At 34.9% G+C, this 27,894-nt stretch overlaps 1 protein-coding gene across 1 annotated transcript in view; it reads right to left on the bottom strand.

The window, feature by feature from the left end:
- MMP16 (matrix metallopeptidase 16) overlaps positions 1–27,894 on the bottom strand; it is a 180,041-nt gene that overhangs the window by 68,073 nt on the left and 84,074 nt on the right. Inside the window, exons 2-4 of the mRNA XM_009635560.2 lie at positions 22,263–22,411; positions 15,989–16,111; positions 4,634–4,938 (exon numbers count right to left, since the gene is read on the bottom strand). Coding sequence (XP_009633855.1) covers positions 4,634–4,938; positions 15,989–16,111; positions 22,263–22,411 — 577 coding nt within the window. The remainder of the gene's footprint in view (positions 1–4,633; positions 4,939–15,988; positions 16,112–22,262; positions 22,412–27,894) is intronic.

Here is a 27,894-nt window from a genome sequence, read left to right as displayed (position 1 = left end):
CTAGAACCTGACACTTCAACCTCTAATTATATTGCAGTGCATCAAAAAATTTCAATGCTGCAGATTTAATAATGGACAGATTAAGATAATATGTGGGAGAGCCTTGTTAAGGCTAATAAGAGCACCACTTCCAGTTTGGGTACAGGAAGATAGGGCATAACATAGGATTTTTCTGCTAGCTACTAGAAAATTTACTAAAAAAAAAAAGACAGTCACTATCCCATCCGCTCCCTGGCAGTGACTTTGAATTTCATCACAATGATTTGAAATACTGCAACTGAAAAAAATACTTCAAAAAAGAGTTGGTTGAGGATTTTGACAATACAGTATCTCCAGAATATTGCCACTCTTAGCAAGAAGCCATTGTCTTTTTCTGGATTTAGGTGGCACGTTATTACTTGTCCATAAATTTTTCATTCAAAAAATGAGGTAATATATATCACCTAAATGGACTGGAGTCATGGGAACAATGAAATCTCTCCCTAGCCTCAAGACTGGTATATTAAGATTTCTTCCTTTTCCTTTTTTTTTTTCCTCCACTTCTTTTTCTTTCCAGCACTTAAGTTCAAAAGAAAATAAGGATTTAAAGATTTTCTTAATAAGTACTGATTTTTCAGATAGCTACTTATGTAACTTGATTTTCATCTTCTGTTTATTCTTTTCTCTTTTTAAATCTTTAAGTGTACAGATTGTGAAAGGTTTTCCTGTGGTATTCGTATCCTTTCTGGTTTGCTACTCCTAAACAGTGTTTCACCTTCAATGTTTGTTTCCTACATCCTCTTCTACCATAGTTGCCAAGTGTTACCAGAAATAAGACTTCCTAGGAGTGCAAGGTACTTCATAAGGTGCATGAAGAAACCATCCTCTCCCAAATAATTCACAGACCTAATGGTCTCATCCCACACTGAAGCCTGGATAAGCAGACCATAAAGGAAATGGGGTCTACTATAGGTGAAAAGGCCTACTCCCACAGAACAACTTGAAAAGTAGATGTCCCAAAAGAACTAGTGGAACATGAAAGCTGACTGGAAGATGGATACTGTCCAATGCATACAAACACTTTGTCCAAAGTACTGGAAGACTACCATTTCCCTACCTTGCAAAAAAAGCCAAACAGCTGTTATCCTCCAGTATATCCCTCCTTCCCTAGCAAACTAAATTCTGTCCTTGCTCCATTGCCCCCCTGTGATGCCAAGTTTCTTGGCCTTCTTTCTTGCCAATACTTCTGGCATCACCTGCAGCACTACGGAAGGAAATTTGGAGAAAAGACCCCTACAGCTCAGCTGGAGTTAAGGTACCAGCTGTACTCTGCTTACAGGGTATTATGAAAGAGAAGAAATACATCATTTTAGAAAGCCTGCAAGTGTTAAATTGTAGGATAGGAGTTTTTTTCCTGAGTGCCGGGCCCATTAGTCTTTAATCCTACAAGCGCCTTATTCATTCTTCAGAATGAGGGAGGAGTCAAAGCACAGAACTCTTCCCCAGAGCAGGATTGATAAGACAGGTCTGCGATCCACAAAAACATACCACTGAAGTGAGAGCAAAGGAAAGCAGCGCTGCACTGTGGAGATGATGTATTTCTATTGGAACTGTCCTTTCAGCCTAGAACATTACTAAAACCAAGCAAAACCCAAGAAAATCAAGCAAACATTATAAGAAAAAAAAAACAAACAAAAAACCAAACAAACCTAAACTATGAAGGCACTGCAACTCACTAGTCAGGATAAATTAACTTAGGAATTAACTATACTTGGAATACTGAATCCTATTTGGAATGAAAATTATTTTTAAAAGGGCATCAGTTTATGAAAGCATTTCAAGAAGTTGCCTGTCTTTTCTGAGGTAGACAACATGCAAATTGTTTTCATTAGAATAACAGTACAAGTGGAGAATGAGGCTAGTACTTTTCAAGTGTGTCATATTTGCATTTTTGCTGCTAAATATCCAAGTTAGTCTGTGTTTTCAAAGCAGTCTGTAATAATAGAATAGGAATCAGAAAATCAGCCCTTTGGGCAAGAGTTAATTTAAAAATAAAAATAAATCACCTAATCTTTTTCCCCTTTTATTGTATTTCTAATGACACTACATGAAGATGGCTATTGGACTATTAGAGCAATGAACCTTAAAGAAAATTTACACTCACCTGGGAAAAATTAATCATAGCTTAGATCATAAATATATTTTTCAACCTGATGCTTTTCAGTGCTCTGAGACTGAGCTCAGGATGATGGGGAGCCTAAGAGAGCTGTAAGTCTTTTCTTCCTGTCAATCTCAAATGGCATGCTTGTCTTCTTTTTCCACCTGGAAATTATTTCCAGTCACAAAAAAAAATAAATCTGGACGTTCCTTCAGGATTCCTAGGCATAAGCTAATGCAGTAAGACCATCAGCAGAACTTGGCCTGCCTGATCGCTGGAAGTCACCAATCATACAATTAGGCACTTTGTCTATACAGGCCAACTGCACGTACATTGCTGTTTCTAGAGTTAAAATGACATAAGGCTTTTCTCTGGACAATGACTATGACCTAAGATCCATGGTTCATAGCATCTCAACAATGAAACTAGGAGTTGCCAAAACTCTTCAGAAAACTTGCATTGGTAAGATATTTAACTGACATGTATTTTGCACAAATTTTCCAGTCATAAAATATCCTAGTTTTTTTATTTTGACTATTCTATTCTAACAGGAACATGTGTCCCTCAAAAACGTATATATGAATACACCAAAGTACATAAGTTATTAAATTTGCAGAAGAACTTTCCAGTGATGCCTATTAAACCATGATATAGTAGAAAAACTTTTTTATTACAAAATTTCAGTGTTCTAAGATACACAAAAGTATATTTTTAGTGATAGTATCATTTTGCTTTCACTCGATTTTTTTTCCTTCAAAATTTACTTAAAATTCATTAATACAAGAAATAGCTTTTGAAAACTGCTTTACAAAACTCAACCACAAAAAGTTGTATAAAGACATTTGTGCCCTTTTGCACTGTGAAAATTATTTAAGTTAAAGGAGAATGAGATAGCCAGAAGTTTGCACACTTTCATACAGACTAGAAGTATTGACATGTGGAATTGCTCCAAAAGAGTTACAACATTTTAAATTGACACATTGACTTCAATGTACACTACACTATCTACAATGCCTGTAGATTTTCCTGAGTGCTTGAAGTACTAGCTCCAAACCCACTGAATGTTATGTGCAGTATTCATCTCCTACTAAAGCCCATAAAACCACCTTAATTTAGCCTCACAGTGCTGTGACTGGCTGTGTACCTGAATGGCACAAACAGAAGATTCCCACTGTTGTTTCTTTGAGCCAAACTTGCGAAGAAGGCAAATATGAGCAGTGCGATACCACAGATTTTGCTCCAGTAAGAATCTAGGGCTTGGTCCACAAGAAATAATGTTCTGAACCCATTCTGCTACCAAGGGCTTTCACAGTGCAGTACACTGCTCTTGCTTCTTTGACCTTGGCACAGCAGAATTATTGCACCTGAAATATTAACTTAAAGCATTGTTGCAAACTCCAGGCTACAAATACTGCTACATAAAAAGCTCTGAATTTTACTTGGAAGATCTCAGGTGAGAAAGGGAAAGGAAAGGAATTACATAAAGCCTCTCATTGTTTGCAAAGTCAGTGTAACATTGAAATACGACAGTTCTGCTCTTCTTGTCATCTTTATCGTCTTTTGTATGCCAGAAACATCCTCTTTATATATCTGTGCATCCTCTTTTGTGCATCGTTTGTTGAAGAGACTCTCTCAAACTCTATGTAACTGGCTTAGAGAGATCTACTAGGACAAATGAGGCTGCTTGGAACCAAAACCTGTCAAAGCATCAAACACAGAATATGTCTACACAAAAATTCTTCTTTGATACCATTCTGCAGAGATGTAAAGGCTAGCTTTAAATTAGGTTTCCTAGATAATGGAAGTAATTTAGTCACATGAACTTGGAGCTTGGCAAGGGTCAGATTATAGTTCTGTAAAAAGTAACTTTAAAGAATATCTTTAATCTTGATTTGGTAAACTTTAGATATGTCAACTGCACTATGCAGTCACTTATTTGACTACAGGGAATGTGTAATATAAGTAAATTGGAATTATTGTTCGAATTAACAATTCCAAAAGACATTAAAAAAACTAATTCACTTCTTGGAATTGCATCTTTAAGAGTTGACTTTAAATGCTGCCACTGCATCGCCATAAAGAAAAACTGGAGAAGACTAGGTTTTATGTACATTCGTATCCACTGTATTTGGTGGGTAGTTCTTAACCTCTCTTATATCACTGCTAAAGAACATTCCACATTTTCCCTAAACCTAAGTAAGATTGATATGGCAAACAATTTCAAAATGAAAGTATTTTATGTAAGCATTCAACAGTACAATGTTAGAATGAACACAAAGGTTCCTAACAAGAATTTTCATACTGTAACTTACATTTAGATAGAAACTTCTTTGCCTCGGGTTCTAATAGACCAATCAGCTGAAGATATTTCTAAAATAATGCGAACTTAGGAAAGAAAACTATGTGACTTTAGGGACAGGGAAGCATGGAAATAGTCCTGTTAGATGAAAATTCATGCCATTTATTTATTTTGTTTAAACTGAAATCTTCTCTTACCATCATGATTGGGATTTCCCAAAGTCCATGGCTCATCTGAGTCAAAATGAGTGTCTCCCCCAATTCCTGGCCCAGGGAAATATGCATGAGCCAAAAATCCTCCCTCCCCATCAAAGGGAGAACTGTCTCCATGAAAACCTGATGCAAAAATGATTGTAATATCCACGTCCCTCTTGCCATTTTCTAATTCAATATAAGGAACTTCTTCAAATGTTAGAGGAGTTACATTCTGCCACACATCGAAGGCACGGCGAATGGCTTTACGAGTTTCAGCATCACCTACTTTTGGAGTGACGTTCTTTATGCTGAAAGAAACAGAGAAATGTTAAAGAAATTAAATTTGACAGAGCGGTAAGTGACACTGCTTACATCCATTTTCCCCTATTAAACCACTATGCTTTTAATAAAATGTGCTAGTCTGGCGTTATGTCCCTTAAGAAGAGTATTTTTAAACAAACTGGTGTGAAATTATTGTGTCAATCTGTGTAGCCCTTTATGCTAGAACTTATTACATGTTAGCTAGGTTACTCTCAGCAGTACAAAAATCTTATTTTTAGAAGATTAAAAATATTTTAAAATGAAAAATTCTTAACAGTGGGATAACCAGATTAATCAACCACTGACTGTTTACCTCCTGGACCACAATTAGAATCCATCACAGCTAAAGAACGGCATGTCATTTCTGATCAAAAGAAAAATGTTTTCAGTTAAATGAAATTTTTACTTCTTAGCGAGTCCATTAACAATAGCAGAGCTCCATACTGTGACCACCAACCAGTGTTCACAAAGCCTTAAAAACAGTTCTTGTTGCATTTGTAACAGGATAGATAATTCCTTATCAGAAACAAAGCTTTTTTATTTTAATACAGGCTAAGATGTCCTTTCATAATGTGATTACTTCTGGAAATCTTGCATAAAACTGTAGAATTCATCAGAGAAATCATTTTATAGAAGACAATTATGTGCTAATTCAGAAATATACATTTAAACAGAAATTTCAGTCTCCACTACTTCTTCAAATGACACACGTAAGTGAAAGGCAAAACCCCATCAGAATTACAGTTGAGTTCAGGGTCACAGTTATTAGTAAATTATAGTGAAATAATCTTTAAAAAAACATTTTATTTATTTATTTTTATTATTGAATTCACGAAAAGAATGGCAATAATCAATTTCAGACCTATCCAGTTTCCTCCATCACTTCCACTTGATTCTTATGGCCAGCAAAAACTGTTACGTTCGTGTCTGTTCTCAAACTGCTGTAATCAGATGCTCTTTGTTCATTTGACATGTACTTGACTGAAGGTCCAGCACAAATTTCAGAAATTACACTGTTCTACAGTATATGTAAGATTTATGTAAGTTTACACACCATGGTGTGTTAATGGAGAACAAAAATATTTTCATGAATAAAGCTGGAGTGATTGATTTTTTAGGTGCATTAAATGTGCTTGATTATACAGTATTGTAAGTTTATATAAATGGAAATAAATACTTCAAGTCTAATTTTATAGATTTGACTTCACATACATAATATTTTGTTCATAAGTTCATGTAGAAAACATAGTTACCTCTTTTGACTTCCACTCAGAAATATTCTTGTACTGAGTCCAATAATGCTAGTCTAACCAAAGCATTATTTCTTTTTAGCTAGTATGTATGTTCCAAAGAGATATCAAGACAGATTAGAAGACACTATACTGTAGAGAACCCACTGTTTCCCTTGATCTTTTGTTCCAAAGATGATTTAACCAGTCATTACATACTTGTGCCTATTCTCTTATTTGTCTGGCTTGTAACACTGGTTCCTGTTCTGTATTTCTCTTTCACATACATGAGCTTTAAGAACATTTTTTCCCCTAAAAAAGGCATTAAAAAGATACTTCTGCACTGCAAAGTCATTACCTTTTTTTTGTCTCTTTGAAATTAAAGTTTGAAATCTTTTAATCTCTTATTAGATAACATTTTTTCCAGTCTATTAAACATTTTCTGTGATTTTTATTGAACCCACTCCAATTTTGCTACCTTCTTTTAAAAGTGACTCTGGCAGAACCACAAAGTACTGCTGTACTGATCTCGCTGTCAGAGAGAAAAAGCCTTCTGATCTGTAGGCATAGCCTTACCCTATATGGTGTAAATGTCATGTGATTCAAATTGCTTTGTATGATGCCCTTTCTTTATAGTTATTTACTCATCAGTAATTTTATGATCAGTGTTGTGAAAGTTACAGGGTTTTTTTTTTATTATTTTGTATTTAGGAATCTTAGTAATGGGTCAAAGTCACACTTCAGGGTTATGTAAACAGAGCAAAAGGATGGTCTAATGCTATTATATGAGATATGAAGAAACAGATAAAAACAAATTGGAATTTTGTATTGGCAGTAAAGTGATTAATTACTTGGGTCTAAAAGGGTTTGACTCATATTTTAAACCTTATCACTTTACATTTTCTTGCTTTTTCAGTGAACAGCGTTAAGTTTTAGTCATTGATTACAAATGAAAAACTGAGCCATTTTGCTAGTTTCACACACATTAACTATGGGTGATTTCCTATGATGGGAGACCTTTTCCAGGGGATTCAGCTATTGAATTACTTTTGAAATAGTATCTCAAGATTCATTGTCAAGTAGAAAGATTTTTCAAAGCATACTTTCTGTATTAAAACAAGACAGATTTCTGGCTTCAGAAACCACCTTCTGGAGAGGGTGAGATTATACTGAAAAACGTAGCTTTTAAAAGAAATTAAATAAATCAGTAGTTATTCCAATAGAAGAGTTTTTCCAGAAAATGATTTTCCATTTTAATGTGTTTAACACAAGCCATGTTCAATCTTAAAAGCACAAATTCCAATACTGTGTGTAACACAAATGTTGAAGTTGTCTAGCTGGGAACTTTGCTTAGAATAATTCACCAATGTAGATGTATGAAATCCAAGTTATTTTACATTTATTTCATTATGTTGATCATAAAACCTCCAAAGGGGAAATACAGTAAGACGATTAATCCATACGAACAATGTATCAACCACCAGAGATTCTAGGACTCTTAAAAGTCTTCAGTTTAGACATATCACTGCAATAGCAAATAACGTCGTATATGAACCCTCTTCCTACTACATTTGGCTCTACATTTTAAAGCCAGCAGTCACCTGAAATAGTGGTAACTGTCACTGGTAACAAAAAAAAAGAGGAACTGGGTATCTTACAGTCAACATGCCAAATAATGTAGAATCATAGAATGTTTTGGGTTGGAAGGGACCTTTAGAGGTCATCTGGTCCAACCCTCCTTCAGTGAGTTCAAATAAAAATAAGTGGAGGACTTGCTAGCTCAGAACCACTCCTATTGTAAGGTGGCAGCATAGCGAGACAAAGGCCATCACAACAAAAACACAGTGTTTCCTAAGCATTGCTTTCCTAACCTCCAAGTGATCATTTCACAGAAAAGATGTTCAAAAGAGAGAAAGATCCAATGCTGACCTTGACCAGATCAGTAGTGCAACCGTATAAAGAGGCTGAAGAACATACAATTCCTTCCAAAGGGAAAGTATTTTAGTAAGCAAAAGATGATCTATAAGATGAAACATTTACTTCAATGTTATTTTTTTTTTACAAACTAGTAAACTGAGTGATGCTTTGTATGCATTTTGAAAACTGTTATTCTTAGATGACCACAGCCATGTATTGACTGAATACAGTATTTTGTGGTTATTATTGCTATTTGATGCAAGCATGTTTTTCAACCTGATAGTTGCTTTAGGCATTATAGCTTTTAAACCCATGTCTTGCACAAGAAGAATACGATTTCACTACTGATATGCACTTTTCACACTGATTTACTATTTCTACAGATGCCTGAAGACTGTTATTCTGAAATTCTGAGTCCTATTGATTTCAGAAAAGCTTTGGATTTTCCTTCCCCTCCTCCTCCTTCCCAAAAATATCCTCAAAGAAAATTATCCATATTTCAGTGACACATTTTTGGCTGCCACAGCTTCAGGAGCCTTGCAAGGCTGTCAAGATATACCTTACTTGGCTGTGTAAAATCAGTCATCTGAAATTTAAATACAGTACTTTAAGTAGCACATATTTGCCATTAAATTTCACTATTTCCTTTTTTCTTCCCGCGCTGTCATTAGAACAGCTCGTTATACTTTTCACATAAATTGCTACAATTCTTTGTATAAATCAACCCTTCTGACCCAAGCTAGACTCAAGAGGCAGTTCAGCAAAGGCTAGACAAAGCTCGAAATGCATAAAGCTTATTATTACTGCTTACCTTAGCAGTAATGGCCTCCACAAGAGTTGTAATAACTCAGTGACAGACTTCTTCATGGCCTGTAGACTTTGATACTTCTATTCTCCACTGCATATAATAAATACTATTTTTAAATTGGTTCTATGCTCATTTGTGCATTAAATCCAGATTACGATTAACAATATCTTACTACCCTGTTGTACTGATTAGGCTGGATACTAACGAATGCCTTTAGAATTATTGCATAATTATAATGATGCAAGATGATATTTTATTTTTTATAGATCATAAATATATCAATTAAATATAAATGGGAAAAATATTTCTGTAATGTAATTTCTCTCAAACATTTAAGATGTTCTTGGAGCAAAGTCACAAATTGGAAACCCCATTCTAAAGAAAGGACACAGAAGATAAAAGAGCAGGGAATTCAACTGAGTAGGTAAAAAGATGCAGCCAGTAATCTGCTTGAAGTAAGCCAATTATAGATCTGTATTTGATATGAAACAGTTAAGGTAAAATTAATTGAAATATAGCTTAAATTTGAATAACTTGTTGAAACTACCTTCTCATTGCCATTGATGTATACCAAACCTAAACTGAAGAAAGCTTTTTTTTTTTAAAACCACTGTTACTTTTACTGAAATTAATAGATTACCTCTGGCCAAAGGTATATTTCATTTTGCACCATCATTTCTCTAGAGAAACTTTCTATCAAGTTGCTTCATCTCTCATTGATGTGGGTTTTCTTAGCTTCAACTTCTTTCCAGTCTCAGTTTGCTAACTCCTTGTAACTATAGCCTAAGAATGTTTCTCACGTAAAATGCCATCTTGGTTCATATAGATCCTGCTCAAGCTGATTAAACACAAGTCAGAACTATTGCTTTTGATTTTCTTGTTCTGTGACCACATTAAAAGTCAACCTAAAGCTGCCACGTTGGAAAGAATTTATAATTCTCTTGCCTCGTCGGTTTCATGGATAATATTCTCCCCGTAATTCATTAAAAGGAGATGAAAAGTGACAAAGATGAGATTTCCAAGATACAAAACCAACATCAGTAAAATACTTGACAGATAAATGCTTTTATAGGAAAGATGTTCTAAGTAATCTCATGTAATTATTTACTACTAATTAATTTAAAATTAAAATGCAACATAAACAGTTACAATTATAGCATATTGATATTCAAATGTTTAATTATTTCAGGATTGCTGAAGTAGGTAAGTATTGAAGAAATGCGAACTGATTTTCTGCAATATTCAAATTTTATATGAAAAAGACTGACACTAAAAATACACAGTGAAGAGCATTTTTTTGTTAATTACACTGTGGAAAATCATAACTAATTGACTTAATTGATTATTATGTAGGAATCCTCTCTCACATTTACAGTTATCTAGACCTTTTTCATTGCATAAATTTTACAATCACCACAGTGTAATTTAATGGCCTTTTATTAGGTATATTTGACATGTGTCCCCCCCCTTCCATTCAGACGTTAGAAAAGCTAAGGTGTATGACACTGCTAACATAGTTCTTCAAGAAAAGGTCAAGCATTACTTTATTAAATTGGACTTTGGGAAAGCATCAAGCTTTAACAGAGGAAGGAATATGCTTAAATCCATACTCAGGAACTGAACTATTCAGTTTTATTCAGATTCCTAAACATTGCCTGTATCGGGTAGATAGATACTGGAAACTTTCCTCTGTATGATCAGGTTGACTAGAATTGCATTTTATTATGGTATTTCTGATTGAAAGCTGGTAGGACATGCAGTTTTAATGACAAAAGAATGTTTAATAGAGCCTTAATTAACATCTAATTCTGCATCCATGATTACTACAAAAAGCTAATGCTTAGTATCAGGTATCATAGCATCCCTGTCCCATTAGTTTTTAAGGGTTGAAGTCCTATGCTAGTCTTAACAATTTATGAGAACTTTATTGTAGAAAACAAGTCTCTTCAGTACAAATTTCTATTTTTCTAGATTTGCAACTGGAAATCATCAGAGTTCCAGCACAACATGTAAGTAGGAATGCTAAAAACTCATGGGTGGGTCATTTTGAAAACATCTGTTTTCAGAGAACCCTGAAATCTTCTTCACCGTGCCACTCATAATGCATTCCACATCTGGAGGTATCACTTAATATAAATCTGCATGCATTTTCTATACTACTGTGTGCTCTGTGATACAGAGGAGCTAAGAACTCCAAAATTTGTTACTGACTTAAAATGGTAGGGTAGGATTCTAGAGCACGTAGTTAGATATTTCCATTGCCTTAAGGTCTTGTAGGCCTCATATGTATGTAAGGAAAAAATTGTATAAAAATGCAGCCCAATCCTGTAAATGCTTCTAGCATGTTTCAACACATGTTAGTCAGGTACAACTGCATCAGAGCATAGAATATTGTTTGCGTATTGAAGAAAATTTTTCCAACATTTCATTTATTCACAAAATTGTTACAGTTAGGGCGTTCTCAGCATCTCTGAAAATCATCATTTGACCTTATTTTTCTTTTCATTTTTAACGGAAAGACAATATGCTCATGTCTTGATGCTGAAATAGTATAGCCACATAGTTCAAAAATAATGCTGTGTGAATATCATCACAATTCAAAGCTTGTGTTATCATTTCAATATGGACACAGTGCTTTTTTCATTCATGAGCAAACTGAAATCAAGGAAGTTCAGCATATACTGACTGTGACAAGTATGATTAATAAGGTGTGCAATTCCTTGATTTAGGGAGTATTTTCTAAATATTCCTCTACAGTAGTGCACTCAAAATATTATTTTAGTAAAAAATCTTATTGCTACTTTGAATTAATAGTTTTCTAATTTTTTGTCTTAATTCAGTATTTTCTTACTTTTCAGTGTGGTTTTTAAACATCCAAGAAAAATTCTCTTTCCATATTCCACACAATAAGGATCATTCAGACCATAAAAATAACATAGTCTATTGTTAACAAGCCAGACAGGAATTTTCATTGCATACTGAAACTCCCATCATTTAACTGGACAGCATAAAGTTAGACATGTCAGTTTTTGGAGAGCTGAAATCCAGGATGTACACAACTTGTTGAGAAAGGAAAAAGTCATTAATCTACGGCTTGACTCAATGTCTACTGAAGTCAAGGAAAAGATTAAATTAATTCTAGTTGGTTTGGAATGAAGCTATGGATCATCTACAGTTAAGTTTCCTCCACCAATTAAATTATTACATATTGCTGAATGATAAAATTGGGGTTTTTTCTTCCTCAAGAGAGCAAAATAAAGCAGAATAAATTCTAAATTATTATTTTCTTTTATTTTAAATTGTTATGAGTTCTAAGTAATGGTTGCAATTCAAGGCAAAGCTTAGCTTTTTAGTGAGCATTCTACAATTTTATTTGCAAAGTGTTCTGCAGACTGAGTAATCTGTGCAACTGACCAGTGACTGACTGCTGGAGTTAAAATTATGAATAGTATGCCCTGAATTCTGATGAGGAGGACTTTATATTCAATAATTCTCAGTCTGAAAAGGACATATAAACATTTATGTTCTATTTTTACAAAGCTGATTGCTTTATTGATTCACAGCGTTGCTCCTTCTTTAAAGTACTGGATGATTTACTTCCCTAGCAAAAGAGAAGGTGACTGTTTTTAGAGAGAGACTCAGAAGTGTCTTTGTAAACACCCCCTTAAAAAAAAAAAAGTCTCTTAATAGTTTCATAGTTTTCTTCTCTGTCTCTGTATAACGTTCAGAGATTGTTGTATAACCTGATACAGTCTAAAACACCAAGGAAGAATCAAGACCATATCATTAAGATCTTTGTAGTTTGTTCTGTAACGAGGATATAATTTTCATATACTCTAGGTGTTCTCCTTCTCTCCTATACTCTTCTGGCTCGTAAAAAGGTTCAAATAATCAGTTTCTATTTCTCTCTTTAGTCATGTTAGTATATAACATAAGTACTAATAATGTTTACAAGTTATACTGGCATGAACTATACAAGGCAGAAAAGATAAAGTAATATTGCTATGTAACTTCATTAGAAACAGAAATTCTAACAAACACCCCATTCACCAGTTCAAATAAGCAGAAAGCTGCATTCCCTGAGGGAGAGAAAGTGTAATTAATGCAGCACAATGCCAATTCCATGCTGAGGTTCTCAATGCTGGAAATCTGCATTTTGATGCTGTCTGCACACATATTGTTTTCTAAGAGTAATTATCACCTAAGTCCAAAATGTAATATGTGGCCAAAAATGACATAACTAAAGTAAATTACAATAGTAAGTCACTTCTTTGAAGCTTCATCTTGAAATTTTGGGGAACTGTTTCAGATTGAAAAACTATGATTTAAAAATACAGAAATGTAGAAAAAATATTATGTTGCATGTGTATCTGTTTTGATCCTCTTACCCATGATTACAGGGACAATCTAAGAGGAAATATATTCTGAACAACATAAATTAATTTAAATTTAACAGGTGCCAGGAGCAATTCTTGCGGAAAAAATAAGTGACAGACAGAAAATGCTAGAATAAAAATGTAAGTAGACACAGTTGAAAATTCATTTTTATGTGATCACAATTCTATTTTTCCACTGATAACGCTTTGATGTTTTGCCTAAAGTGATAATTATCTCATTTAAATAGAGCATCTGAGGATATACTCTAAGACCAAGTAGCCAGACAGATAGTAAGTGGTAAATATAGCTTTTGATCTCTTTCAAAGGGGTCTCCTCAGCACCGGAATTGCACGTATTTGACAGTGATGCTTATAAAGAAGAACTCCATGTGACTGGATTTCACAGAGTCCAACAGGAGTTTATACATTTACAGTATTATATTAAATATTTTCTTGAAATAAGTAACGAAGAAGCAAATTTGAAAAGCTTGTCTTACCCTACTCCACTCAAAATCCTTGCCAAAAAAAAAAAAATCACCAAATATTTTAGAAAACCCATTAACTGCTGTTAAGGTCCATGTTCTGCTCATCTGTTGGTCTCTTTTTAACATAATGGTATGTCCACAAAATACTTTTTTTTTTGCTATTAACCTTTCTGTTCAGAAAAGTTGGTGGCTGCAGTCCTGTGATAAGATGACTTCTTTTTTATTGTTTATTCTCTGTTTCTGTTCTGTTGGGGGGAGACACTTGATTTTGGGGGTGGTTTTTGTGGGCTTTTGGTTTTGGTTTCCAGAAAAGTGGAAGAGGTAACAGATGCTGAAATCAGGTAAAAATCACTCTTTCTTTGGAGGAATTACTAAGCTTGCTTAGTGGGCACACTGTGCACTACAAGGTTCAGCTGGCCAGGAAGAGAAAGAATGCAGCTGGAAAACTGCAGGTTATAAAGAGACTGAGAAGTGGCACTGAGAAGAATAGAGCAGACGAGTGATGCTACAGACATGATCAAAAGTTTAGGGAACAAAGCAACTTGAAATGTCATTCAGTTAACTGGTATTAAGCCTGTAAGAAGGCAATTGCTGGGCAGAACAGAGCGGGTGAGAAGTGTGTAAATAATTTTAATTCTCTTTTTGTTGTCCTTATTTTCTTCGAGATATATTTTAATTCAGAAATATTAATGTTGTATTTTTAATCTAATAAAATTTGAGTTTTCTACTTTAAAAGTCTTTTGGTCTGTGATTTGCTACAAAAAATATTATAGGCTTATTCACTTCAAAGCTCTGGTAACTGGAGGTCTTGTCAAAGTGAGAGAGTGACCATTTTACAAGAGGGAGGACAGGGGGTAAAGAACTGCTATAAATTCTTCAAAGTGAGAAAGATTAGTAGATAGTTGTCACATAGTTTAATATCAGGCACCCTCATTTGTTATTATGATTAATGCCTTGGGTGACAGTACAGAAGATATACAAGTGTATATCTTGTCATGAAATAGAGAATCAGACTCTGTACAAACCAGAGCAATAGAAAACCACACGTATTTGTAGGTGACCATGCATGCCTTGTCATATGTGCACACACATTAACTTTAAATTTTAAAATGCAACTAAATGTAAAGTGCTTCAGGTGGGCATTCTTATTCTAACCAATTATGCATTTTATTTACATTAATGATACAGGACTCCAGCCAATGCAAAATACTAATCTCAAGGCAGCCAGTTCTCTATTGCTTGAGGTTATATCAGTGTGTAATTTCTTAAAGTATTCTTCATTCTCCAATTCAGACATAAATCACAGTATTGACACAGAGTTACTAATAAAATTACCTCTTACTGTGGTATGAAGAGCAGCCTATATGACAACTAGAGCTTGTGAACTTAAAATTTAATACTTATATAGGTTTGTGAATAATGGCACCAGTTAATGAATTTAAAAACTATTTTATCCCTCAGAACTTGTTAGATAATACAGGAAATCGAATGAAGCTGTGTAAATTTTCAAACAGGCTGTATTGGAATCCTTGGTTTGCTGACAAATTATGGATTTTATATTATATACATGACACATTCTTTGTTTGACAGAGCTCTAGCAAGTACACAGTCTGCATCGAACTTTCCCTGCAAAGATCAGTTTTGACAGTAGGCAACATACTGTGTAAACTACATGCCAGACTCAAGGGTGATAGAGATGTACACCCCGCACATCCCTATGCCGTACATCCCTATGCCCATCATGTAGGCAGGAAATGGTTGGGTCAGTGACTCACTAAATTATAATCAAATTCATTTGTACTTAGAACAAATTTGTAGGCACCTACATTTTGCAGAGACTGACTCCTTTCAATAGCCTATTTTACATGCTTAAATTAGAGATCTGAGTTTCATTACAGCACTCCTAGTTTCAGAGCAATTTCCCTGAGAAGTTGCCAAGGGGGTTGAAAGGTAAGGTTAAGGACGTATTGGGTGTTAAATCGATGCTGAAAGCTTCAGAGAATTTACCAGTTACTAAAGGCATGCAATTTTAATCCAAGAAAATAATTTGGTTCTTATGTAGCACATGCATACTTATCCAAGAGGTATCCAAATCAGCATTTTTATATCACATATTAATAATAAACTTTTCAAAATATTGAAAAATATTTCTGAAATTTATATTTACTTTAAAGTCAGCACCACTAGTGAAATTTATATAGCTACATGAATATCTTTGGTACCTGTAAGTGATATGTTTGTGTTGCCATTTCTGTCCTGTTAACGCGTAGCGTTTCCGACGAATGTTAAATTTGGAGCTACCTCTTGTTTGGTCAGGCACACCACATCGAGGCTTCTTCATCCAGCTGCAAGAAACAGCACCACATAGTTAAAGGAAGATGAAAGAAAAATCATGTCAAATGCACCCAACCCATAAAAACATCGTACTTTTTTTTAAGTTACAGTATTATCAATTTTGTGTTTACATGCAACAATGACTAATAAAAGGAACAGTTATCTTGTGACCAGATGTATACTTTGTAGAACTTCATTGCATCCCATGATATTCAGAAACCAATTTCTTTGCTGTTATTTTTCCTAGTTTTCTTTTTGACCTCTGAACAAAGACGTCACATCTGGACAAGTCTTTAACAATCAAAAATTTATTCTGATTCATTCAAGGTAATTATGATCTGTATTACTAGCTTGCTTGCTGAAGATGAAGTTAAAGTATATACACAAAGATTGAGTCAAACCCTAGTTCCTAAATTATTTTTTGCATTCTGTGATCCTTGTTTTTTGTCTCATTTTCATATGATATTTAAACAAGCCTTGAGTTCTTTTAAACAAAGAGCCCAGTCAACAACCAGTTTGGTTTTTTTTAATTCCAGATACTGAAACTAACTTCATTATGCTATTAAGTTCTTCTGTCTTACTCTCTTTCCATACAGTGAAGAGTATCTCATTGCAACTGTAAGCTCCTAGTAGAGATATTTAACTCAAGAATTCTGCTTAAGAATATTTAATGTTCTGCTTAAAATCAAGCTGAAAAGATCTAAATGACAAAACCCAAAAATGGCCATTGCAGCAGTACCAGGCTTTCCACAGAATTGTTCGATTTTTACAGTGGCCTCCAATATTTAAATGTTTTCCAATATTTCAAAAACATCAAATTTGTCAGCATTCCAAATATGTCAAAATTAGGATGATATATAATTCAAAAGCATGAGTTCAACAGCAGTATCATTGAACCGTTTCTCACAGTGTAAGGGGTTATTTAGTTTGAGTAAAAGTGAACAAAACTCAGCTGAAGTTATTATTTTATATGAGCTGAATAGCTGCGGAACAATCTACCATCAGGAAGATAGCAAGATTAAAGACATTCACTGCATAAATAAAAGACAAATCTCTTCTGTTACTTTTCCAGTTCATTTGACTTTATTTCTGTCATGCCAAATAATTACTGATGTAAAAGCTACAGTTTTCTGACGGTATTTATCACAAGAGTAGTCATACCCTATATTCAGGCTTGCATGAATGAATTTCTGACCATTAAACTGGCATTTAAGCATTGTTTCATAAATAAACATGCACACAGCAGCTGTATGTATGTATGACTGGATGACAGAAAAGTCATTTGAAATGTCATCTCAGAATGTAGACTCCCTTTAAAACATGTGGAGGTAAGAAAAACTCAAAAAAACAACCAACCAACCAACCAACCTTCATCTTTTCCAGTACATATTCTTAATTCAATATATGCAGAATGAAGAAAACCATCTTTTTTCCGTCAAAAGACAATTTGGAATATTTGCAGTACAAAAAAGTAGCAGTGTGTGTGTGTATAAAAAAACTACACAATGTAATGAAATAATTGATTTTTCAGTTTTGTACTCAAGGAATGAGATGTGCATTGTAAGTTTTACCCCTACTAATACAAGAAAAAACATATTGCATACTAAATGAATTTTTAGAGATTGCCTAATCCAGCCAAAATCAGCTACACCCATTTTCATAAATCCATATAAAGAGATTTAAAAGTACAGCCAGACTTATAACACTTCATATATGCTGTAGCTATGGATATATAGCAAACTATTGTTTGAATGCATAAGTAGGAATTAGGCTCACCAGCCTGTGTGAAAATACAAACTTTTAGGGATAGTACCAAGGTGGCACTGCACCCCACTTGCACTGATAAAGACTACAGAAGTGCCTGCTTTGATGGGAGACACATCCATGAAAATAGCACAAGTGGGGAAGCCAAAATTTATGAATTTGACTGCCTGAATTGAAGACAGTGAGTTCATAACTACTTGTTTCAAGTAAGAAGCACAGAATGATTTGCTCTAATTTCTGGTCAGAATAATTACAAAGTACGCATGGCACAGAAAATAGTTGACTATTGCAAAGACAATAACTGCAAAATCTATAAAACTTTACCCAACCAGTATTTTCTGAATCACCCTGCACCTTTGCTTCAGGTTTCTCTGTTTTTTTTAAAGAAGTGTCAATTCAACGAAGTAGATGTTAGCGATTTCTGGGATGAAATATTATTGAAAAGTTTCATTTGCTCTAATAATAAAAGAAATGAAGGAAAGAAGCAAATCTTAGTTACAGACCAAAGGGCAGTTCTATTCTTCCTCATAAAATGATATCATATTTACACTTCAACAAATGAGATTAAAATTGGTTCAGATCTCAGAAAACTTTTAGATACATTGTCAGTAATACTTTTTCGTGGTGCATGTTGTATCAGCATTCAGTTACCATGGATTTTATTGACAGAGTATATGTAAATTGTGCTGTTGAAACTGCACACACACATTGCAGAAAAAGACATATATGTTACAAAAGATCAGTGTTCTCACCTTAAGGTGATATTACTACATCGAAAGAAAGAAGCAAGGAATAAAGCAAAAACAAACAACTATTATATTTTGTTAGAAACAGTGTACAAAAATGTCAGGGTCTTGTCAGGGCATTGTTTCAAGGGCAATGACTTTAAGTCAACTGAATTAGGCCCCCACCCCCCCAAAAAAAAGTTTAAATTGTTTACTTTAATTGATGGTGACTTATTTTGTAACAGGGTTTGCTCACTGGCAAGCCAGGGGCAGATAAGTATAAATATAAGTTGTGAATTTAAAAATTAATCATCAAAGCTGTTATTTAAATAATCTCTGAAGTTACGTCAAAGGTTGAATATTCTTACAGAAAATCATGTTAACATAGAATGTTTTACACTTAAGATTTAATACAAAAACTCAAGAACATTAGGTAGCATGGATTCAAAATTCAACATTGTATTACTGACAATCCATTTTTAGCAAAATAAAACATAGCCCAAAATAACATGTTATGAAATTCAAGCAGTCACAATTTGTTCTTGCATAGTTTTTGAAGTGGTATGTACCTATCAAGAACATTATGCTTGTATCCTTACTGGTTTGGATGGGCAGAGGATGTTTCACGTTGTCATGCTGTCTGGCCCACTAATGTTCTTACTGTTCTTACACGGGGACAATATAAATCCCAATGTAAATCTAATGGAAGCCTTTGCACACATAGTTCACTAGCTTTCAAGAAATTATCTTCATGTAAATTTTAAGGAAATATGCAATTTACAGCTGAAGAGTCAGACTACCACCAAATCTATCACCTAGATCTTAGCTGAGCTAAGTTTAGCAGTCAGAATTTTAAACAAATTATTACATGGTTAGTATTGGAGTTCAGTATTTTCTAGCACAGAAATGAGGCAAAATGTTAAAAAATTCTGGCACATAAAATTTCCTTTTTTTTTTTAATATGTTAATTTTTTTTTTAAACACTAGTTGTTGTCACACTGGCTGGGAGGAAGACTTCTGTCAGTAGTAACCATTAAACCTTAAAAAAGGTGCATACTGGTAAGGGATTTGCATTTCTTTCATTGTTTCTGAATTTGTAGAAATCTTTCATGCAGCAGCTCCTCAAAATTAATACTTTATCAGTACTCAATAAAGAAGCTTAATTGTGACTAATATACTCTATCTGTAGACTATGTCACATCAAACTCCTCTCTTAGTTCCATTAGTTTAAATCTTGCAGAGCTATATATGTCAAGAGAATTAAAGCAGTTTAGACTCAGAGAAAATCTGAAAAGATCAAAATAAAAATATGCAGCAAAACTGTAATGCTCTGCCAGTAGAGAGAGCTGAAATTGAACTTCTCATAAGTCAAACCAGTTGCCTAACAATATTTTGCTCTTTGGGGGTTAAGAGGAAGACTCTATTTCTGTCTCCTCACTTTCTTAAGCCTCCAGGAAAAAGTTTTGGTCTAACATGGAATCAAAACATTAAAAAACCCTACCTTTGGTTAAAAGCTGCCCTTCATTTATCCCTAGCAAAACTACTGCTTAGTCTGTATAATAGTTTTGTTGATGGTGGTTTGGGTTTTTTTTTTTTTTGGCAAATGGTAAACTGTCACATATTTTTGGCCAAAAGAGAATATATGTACTTTCTGTGTAGATTAGAGGGAAAATTATTTTAAACATTTACAAAATACTGCCATAAATGAACAACAGGAAAAAAAAATTATCCTTTATTATATAGCCATACCTCCCAAGAATATTCAGTGGCGTTAACTGACGGAAACTTCAGGCCACAGCTTAATTTAATGAGTTTTGGTTTTTTCCTCAACAGCAATGCAAATGTTACAAGCCTTTATCAGTACTGTTCTCAACTTGACTCAAGTTAATGCAAGCCCAAATGTGCAAGTAAATTAAGAATTCATCCAGCACGAGTTATATGTACCTAAGAATTGCTGCACTTAAATATATCTTTCTGTGTAAAAGAAAATCATTCATCAAAATATTTGGAAGACTCACCATCCACCAGTTTGTAAAACTAATGTTTTGGACTGCTGCATAGATGGATTCCTTTGTTGTTTAAGTGAAGACAACCTTGCTGACTTGCTAGCCAATAAGCCTAATTTAGTGAACACAAACCACTTCCCTTTGCAATTAAAGTTTTGGTTTGGGTTTTTTTGTTGGTTTTTTTTTTTGGTCAGCTTGCTAGCTGATACTCTAAATGAAGAGACGGCCTCTGCTTTTCCTTAGGTTTCCACTTTCTACCTTCTCTGTACTGCTAACTGTGAACAGATTATTTTCCTTTTAGTGAAATATATTGCCTCTTACAAAGCTGCCACTAATGTGCCTTTAAAAGGCTACTAGTGACTGGTATAGCAGCACTCTCCCCTCAAGGATCCATCACTGAAGCTGTATACAGAGCCTACGCTCTCCGTCTTGCAGACTGGATCATAAACATACTTTTGAGCATGGCTCTCTCACAAAGCATTAGCTGCTATTGCACTGCATGTTCTAAGGTCCTTTAAATTCCTAAACTGAGGGATGTGTGATCAACTCACCTCCCCTTAGGGCAGCCCTAAAATCTGATTTGCTTTATTGCTTTTCAATGCAATAATGCATGTGCCAGTGGAATAAAATGATTTTTCCAATCCTGCCAGCATTTTGAGTAGTCTCTTCCCTAAACTCTAAATGATAGAAAAATCATTCATGTCAGCTACTTTACAAAAAAAGAATAATGAAAGATGACACATCGGGTTGGGGCTGGGAAATGGGAAATGAAGGAGGATCCCCCCAAAAAAGCATTTTAGATAAGTAGTAGAAACATATTTCAATAAAGTAAATGTTGTATATATAGTGACAGTACTATTTTGCTATTGCTTGCTCTTCAAGCAAAGTAACTTTTTTTAAAAATCACAAGATAATCTTTATTGCATTTTAATTGGAATGAGTCCAACAAGCACTTCAAATCTTAATCCCAGATATGTTTTCTTAATTGTGTACTAATATTTTTTTTATTTTTTTTTTGCATTTTCCTGGCACATTTTTAAAATTTGGCATAGTATAGAGTTGCATGGAAGTGTCTTAATAGCTCTGTTTCACAACGTTTCTCTGCATTCAGTCTGTCAGTAAAATCAGACACTGCCAGCCTTACACAACTCCAGAACTGCAAAGGGTATGCAAAACTAATCCAATTTTACTTCGTGTTAAAATGACCGCACCTGGACTTTTGTTACCGGAAACAATTAAATGAATGGGCCGGTGGAGTGTGCTAACATTTTTTTCAATGAGGATAAGGAAATTTGCACTAGAGATTTTCCAGTATGAAAAGGCTCTTTCCACTGTGAAACGTGTCATGAATTCTTGCCAATTTTGAACAGGCTTCCACACTTCCACATTGATAAACTTTTGGCCCTTTCTTCAGTTCACTCTGAAACATCTTCATTACAACCACATGCCCAAAGGCAGTTAGGCAGGTGACTACCTGCTACCACAAAATACAGATGCAACAAAAATAAGGGCAAGGAGGGAGAGAAACAGTTTAACACCCCATCTGAAGCTGCGACACTACGTGGCTATCCCGGTCACCCTGCTTCATGTGTTATAAAGTTTTTCCAGTTCTATTTTACCCTGCTTGAAACAGAAAAGTCAAGAGCAGTTCAGTACTGGTTACTTACTCAATTGTGTTCCTGTCCACTTTTCCTGTCATATTAATGCCATAGAACTGCTGCATGGCAGCTATAGCTGATTGCATGGTTTCTGCAGAGCGCAACACCGACATTCGGGGGTCAGTTGGTGGAAGGTAGCCATACTTTTGTAACCATACCTGCAATGACAAGTTCAGTGGCTATTAATTAGAAATTAGAGGTAAATAAAATATTCTCTAGTAATTAGTTTTGTACCATATATAACGAAGCTTCTAATTCACCAAGCATAAATCCTGTTTGGGTTTGGGTGGGGTTTTTGTTGGTTTGGTTTTTTTTTTTCAGAGAAGAAATTCTTTGGGACTTTTCTTTCATCTCCTTCATTAAAGATTCTGCTGTTTTAAGAGTTACACAGGAGCCATCTCTCTTTATTTTCTGAAACTGCCTGCTTCAATTATATATTTAATCTATTTATTTATTTGAAGTTACAACTTAAGCACCTAACCTTGGCTCTAGGCACTTCAAGAAATTTTTAAAGCAGGCAAAATATAAAAAAATCTACTATATATACTACACATAACTGACTGTCCACAGGGTACATAATAATATTCACCAACTACAATAATAAATCCACAATAGCTCTCAAACAGTTACACTATGTTGTTATTCTCTCTCAAAGAATATGAAGGAGAGGGTGGGGAGACATTCAGCTTTCCAAGAAGAATATCAAAATCACGTATTTATAGGCAAAGAAGGTGGCCAGGAGATAGTGAAATAGCAGTCTGTCCCCACTTACAGGAAACTCCCTGATAAGAGGAACTTTCTTTTTAAATCAAGATGGATTTAATGCCAACAGTTTAGGCTCTTAATTGTGTAGAAGTGAGAGGAAGAAGATATGGTCCAAATAACTGAAAGCTTTATGGGTTAAAGCCAATATCTTAAGAACATCTGGAAAAACCCTCTGAAACATGCTGTCCTCTTGAGGCAGTTTCATAAACAAGTAGCTGTGGTTATATTAATGTTTCTAAGCATCCTCAAAATCTAGCTTATACAAAGCAGTGTAAGACTTTTGAGGCAATGCGAGCACTGATATATCTTTAAAAATGTCTTAGCTTCTCATCTAAGGACTGGAACTACTCACTAGAATGAAAGGTACATATATTGCGAATCTACAACACAGTTAATTGTATTGCTGCAGCTTCACTTTCCCTGGTAACACAGTACTTGTGACCCCATGAATCTCATCTTCCATTCTTTAAAAAAGATGAATGAATAGATAAACAAATAAAAAAAATGGTTCAGCCACCTCTTTCAAATGTATCACGTCCCATTCCATGGATTCTGAATCATTACATTAATGAATGCTATCCACCCACTCTCCCCTTAAAGTGTGTTGTGGGCTCTGTCTGCCTCATGCAACACTTCTGGGTTTTTTATCTGTTTATACACACTGTTTATACCCATCCTAACACCAAAGTGTGTAGTCTACAATTTTTAGCCTTAAGTTTAGCTTGTAGAGTCCATCCGATTCAGTTCCATAGCAGGTTAACCAAGTTGGTGGTGCACTCCTCTTTCATGGACCCAGTGAAGATGGATGAACTCATTGCTATGGTTCGCTTTACTAACACTGAATGTGTATTATAGGTGAACATTGGCTCAGTGTAAATGAAAGATCAAACTGGCACTAAAGAGAGGGGAAATCTTCAGGTTATGAGTTCAGATATTTCTAATTTAAACAGGTTTACCTTCCCATAGTGCAGTTCAGACACAATCCCAACAATGTTTGTGAGCTCCACATAAGAGGGAGATACAGTACAGACAGGATAAGACCCAGCCTAACCTCTTTCACTTTCACACTATCTCTATATACAGAAGCCATTCAGAATAAGAACAAGATTTTGTTTAATAGATAGGAAGATGCTCTTATTTCCACTATAAATTAATTTCTACAATCAGTACCTACATCCAGCTTTACACATTCCTGACATCTTGCACTTTTCAACTTCAAGAGTGAACTTGTGAACACTAAGTTTGTGCTAGATTTGGGTCATCACACAAGTAATTTAGTTTATATATCACTTTGCACAAGAAGTCTGTTTTTCCTTCCATTATTGGAAGATAGATCTGAAAGGGCAGCTAGTGCTGGAAGGCTGGCAAGAGCAATGCAGTATGTGGGAACAAGACCATAGAAGTAAGAAATAAGTATGACACAGAGTGGGTTGATTTCAATGTAGGGTGTAGAGTCCGTTTGAATTAGTTATTTACAACTACTATATTTGAGAGTGGGGTTAGTTCGATATTCACTTTCTCAAGTTAGTGATATTAAAACAAGTGATGAGTCAGGGAAGAAAAAAAATTCTGAAAAGCATGTCAGCATTGTCTAAAATGATGCCACCTTTTTGCCACCTTCTCAGCATGAATTTAGTATGCAGACACAGAGCAGGGCTTTTCATGAAGCTCTCCTTCAGGTGCTAAGGGCACACAAAATTGCTTGGTAGGTTTGTGAGGCCACCTATCACCGCTCAAAACCGTCCTCACTGTGGCGTAACTGAAGGAGACAGAGGTGTGGCGTTAAAAGCAACCAAATTTACCAGGAGGTATACCTTCAGATATCTGAATTAAAAAAGCTATAAAGAGATAGAGAGAAAAAATAGCTTGGGGAGTATGTCTCATGGGAGAAGTGGAGAGGAGAAACTGGAATCTAGCAGTGTGCTACTGCAGACACAGAAAAGGAAAAGAGAGGTGGCCCAGAAACAGCAGGAGAGGACAGTGTAGCCTTCCTCCTAAAAAGTCTTAAATACAAGTTAAATACCGGATGCCTGATAGTCATTCCCTATCACTGAACAAAGGAAGTAGACTACCTGGGTCTTCCCTCAACCTTCAAAATAGCAACAAGAAGACACAGCCAACATACCACAAAGTCAGATGACTCTCTGAAAGCAAGTTTCTTTTTTTTAAAATTCAGACAAGTTGACCTCCAAGACTAATAACTGGTGAATGCTTGAGAGCTAGTAGCATTTAGTAGCACTCAGTGCTACTAGTGTTCTGGCCTTGTGAGAAAGGATCATAAAACAAGATAAGGGGCATCTGGTTCCTGTTGCATTCCTCAGATTTCTCAGTTCTCTATGAACAAATTTTGAAGGACCTTGGCTCAGTCTGACAGATATATGAAATATGCCCCTCAGCTTCTATTGTGTATAGTCTAAATGCTGGAAACTATGGAGGAGAAGCTTAACTTTAAAATTAAGTCCAAAACACATAGGTGAGTAAAACAACAAGGAGAAAAAAAACAGAATGAGGCAGACACAGCAGGAGAACAAAGGAAAACAATTTTCTCAGAGTCTTGTATTTTTGAGGCAACCTGTTGAAGAAATTATGACCGCAAGAATTTCCCCCTCCCCCTCTACTGAAATTAAATGTTCCTCTGCCTTAATGTACTTCAGCAATGACAACGCAGTTTTGGCAACCCATCTATCATCCTGAGGAACTCATCTGTCTTGGAACAAGGAAATAGTGAAATAGATTCATCTAACATGTAATGTCTGGGATGCCAACAGAGACGCTTTGCACAGACTCCAAAATCAATGGTATGTCCCCTTCCTTTATACAGTTTAGGAAGATAAAGTACTGCTACTTCAAATGAAGATTTTGGGCAGGACTTTCTTGTCCTGAATCAAAATGTAAGCCATGGTAACCTCTCATGGTAACCACAGAAAAACACAGCTGGAAGACAATGGGTTCCACCACTTCCCTCTTTATTACAGCGCTTTACTATCCTACTGTTGTGAAGTTTGCCTCAGAGTTGAATCTCCATTACTATAATTTAAGCCTATAACTTCTCATTTTACCTGCCATGGGTGAGGGGAATCGATTATTCCTTTCCCCTCTGCAGCAGCCTTTTAAGTCTTTGAACTCTTTTATGTGAGCTGTTCTGTTTAATCCTATTTCATTGTCCACATTAGCCTCCAGGAAATTAGAAGCTAAAATCTATCTTTGCTAAGCATCTGCTTGCACTAGATTTGCATGTTAGTTCCCATTATAGGCTAACAAACACTGGAGTTTAGCTGAAGTATTAGGAGTAATTCAGAACACGGACACACAAATGCTTCATTTTGGGGAAAAAAAAAAAAAAAAAAAAACCAACCCAAAACCCAAACAAAATACCAAAACAGAAATAAAATTAGCCTAAAAATATTCTTCTCACTAAGTGAACTTCAAGGCTTATGTCCCATTTATCCATAGATTTTAAAATTCTAAAACCATGCTTTACACACACTTTTTCCACCAGAAAAATTCCTTCACCATAATTCCATCTTCTCTTATCATAATTCTAGGGAAAAATGTAAACAGAATCCATTGGTGATGAAAGTTGTAGAGATGTCAGGAGTTTGTTGGAGACCTGCCACTTCTGCAGAAGTCCATGGAACTTGTAAGTGCTCAGCACATGAGCTGTATCTCCTTCCAGATTTTGGACGTCATTGACTAGATGCCTAAGGTTCGAGGGTTTTTCTGCCATGATGAAAAGATCTTTCCTTTTTAGCTTGTAACTGCTATGCTGTATGGATCATCTGGCTATGGAATAAATAGCACTTTGTCACGTGGCTGTATGTTTGCCTCCTCTAAAGGATAAAGGATGGGCTAACTTAAAGGGTATTAAATACACCAATGGACTTCTGTCATTCAGATCTTTGCTAGTTTGGGAAGAAAGAGTGCTCTTAAAAACAGAATGTTGACACCAAACTGTTACTAAGAGCAAAGAAAACCCATATAACATGAATAAAGATTAAGCAAGAATATTATGATGATAATCAGAGTTTCAGAAAGCTTACTGGTTTCTGAGATAGAAGAGAAATTACCAACAAATTATTAACATTACTGAACAACAGTACATAATATAAGCTACAGTACAATTACGTTCTATGAACCCGAAAGTTTGGTAAATTAGTCTAATAAAGCACAGATGAAAGAAATTTCATAAACACCTTCAGTAGTCCAGCTGCATATCATTATAAATCTTGTATTCCTGTTCTTTTTTTAGATTTTATAATGCAAACAAAATTCCTATCTCTACTGAGTAAAACTGAAATTTCATAATTTCAAAATATTTTTACTTTTATTTTTTAATACACTTCCACCAAAGACACTGTAAGTGAAATGTTTTTAATTGTCTGAGTATTTCAGGAGATTTATATTTTCAAAAAGCATACATTTAAGAATCTAACTTACACTGATCACTACAGGATTTAGCAGTTGAGGTGCTGATGTCATTTTGAAAAGAGATTGAAGGTTTTTACTGTGGTATGGACAAATAAGCTAACTCCAAATTAGTATGCAGATGACCAGGCCATTTCTCAATTTAGGACAGTTAATCATGGGTAATGGTGTGTTTTAATTAAAGACCTAACTATTGCAGCTAATACTGACTTTTCAGTGACAACTTGATAGCCAGATATACAGAGATAGAAGTGTTTAAACAGAGCATTATAGGGAATTGTCTGCTGGGTTTCCTACTTCATATCTCTAACGCCATCAGTTTCTCATTGGTGATGTTTTCTCTTTTTAACAGAAGACATTGATGTGAATTTACAGAATGGGTATATCGTATATGGTATCTATCTAGTGGGAAAAATACTTCCAAAAAAAAGCATATAATAAGAACATATAG

The sequence above is a fragment of the Egretta garzetta genome, unplaced genomic scaffold (genome assembly GCF_000687185.1).
Source record: "Egretta garzetta isolate BGI_Z169 unplaced genomic scaffold, ASM68718v1 scaffold453, whole genome shotgun sequence".
NCBI classification, from domain to species: domain Eukaryota; kingdom Metazoa; phylum Chordata; class Aves; order Pelecaniformes; family Ardeidae; genus Egretta; species Egretta garzetta.
Note: the sequence above shows the minus strand (reverse complement) of the source record. Positions and strands in the feature narration are given on the sequence as shown.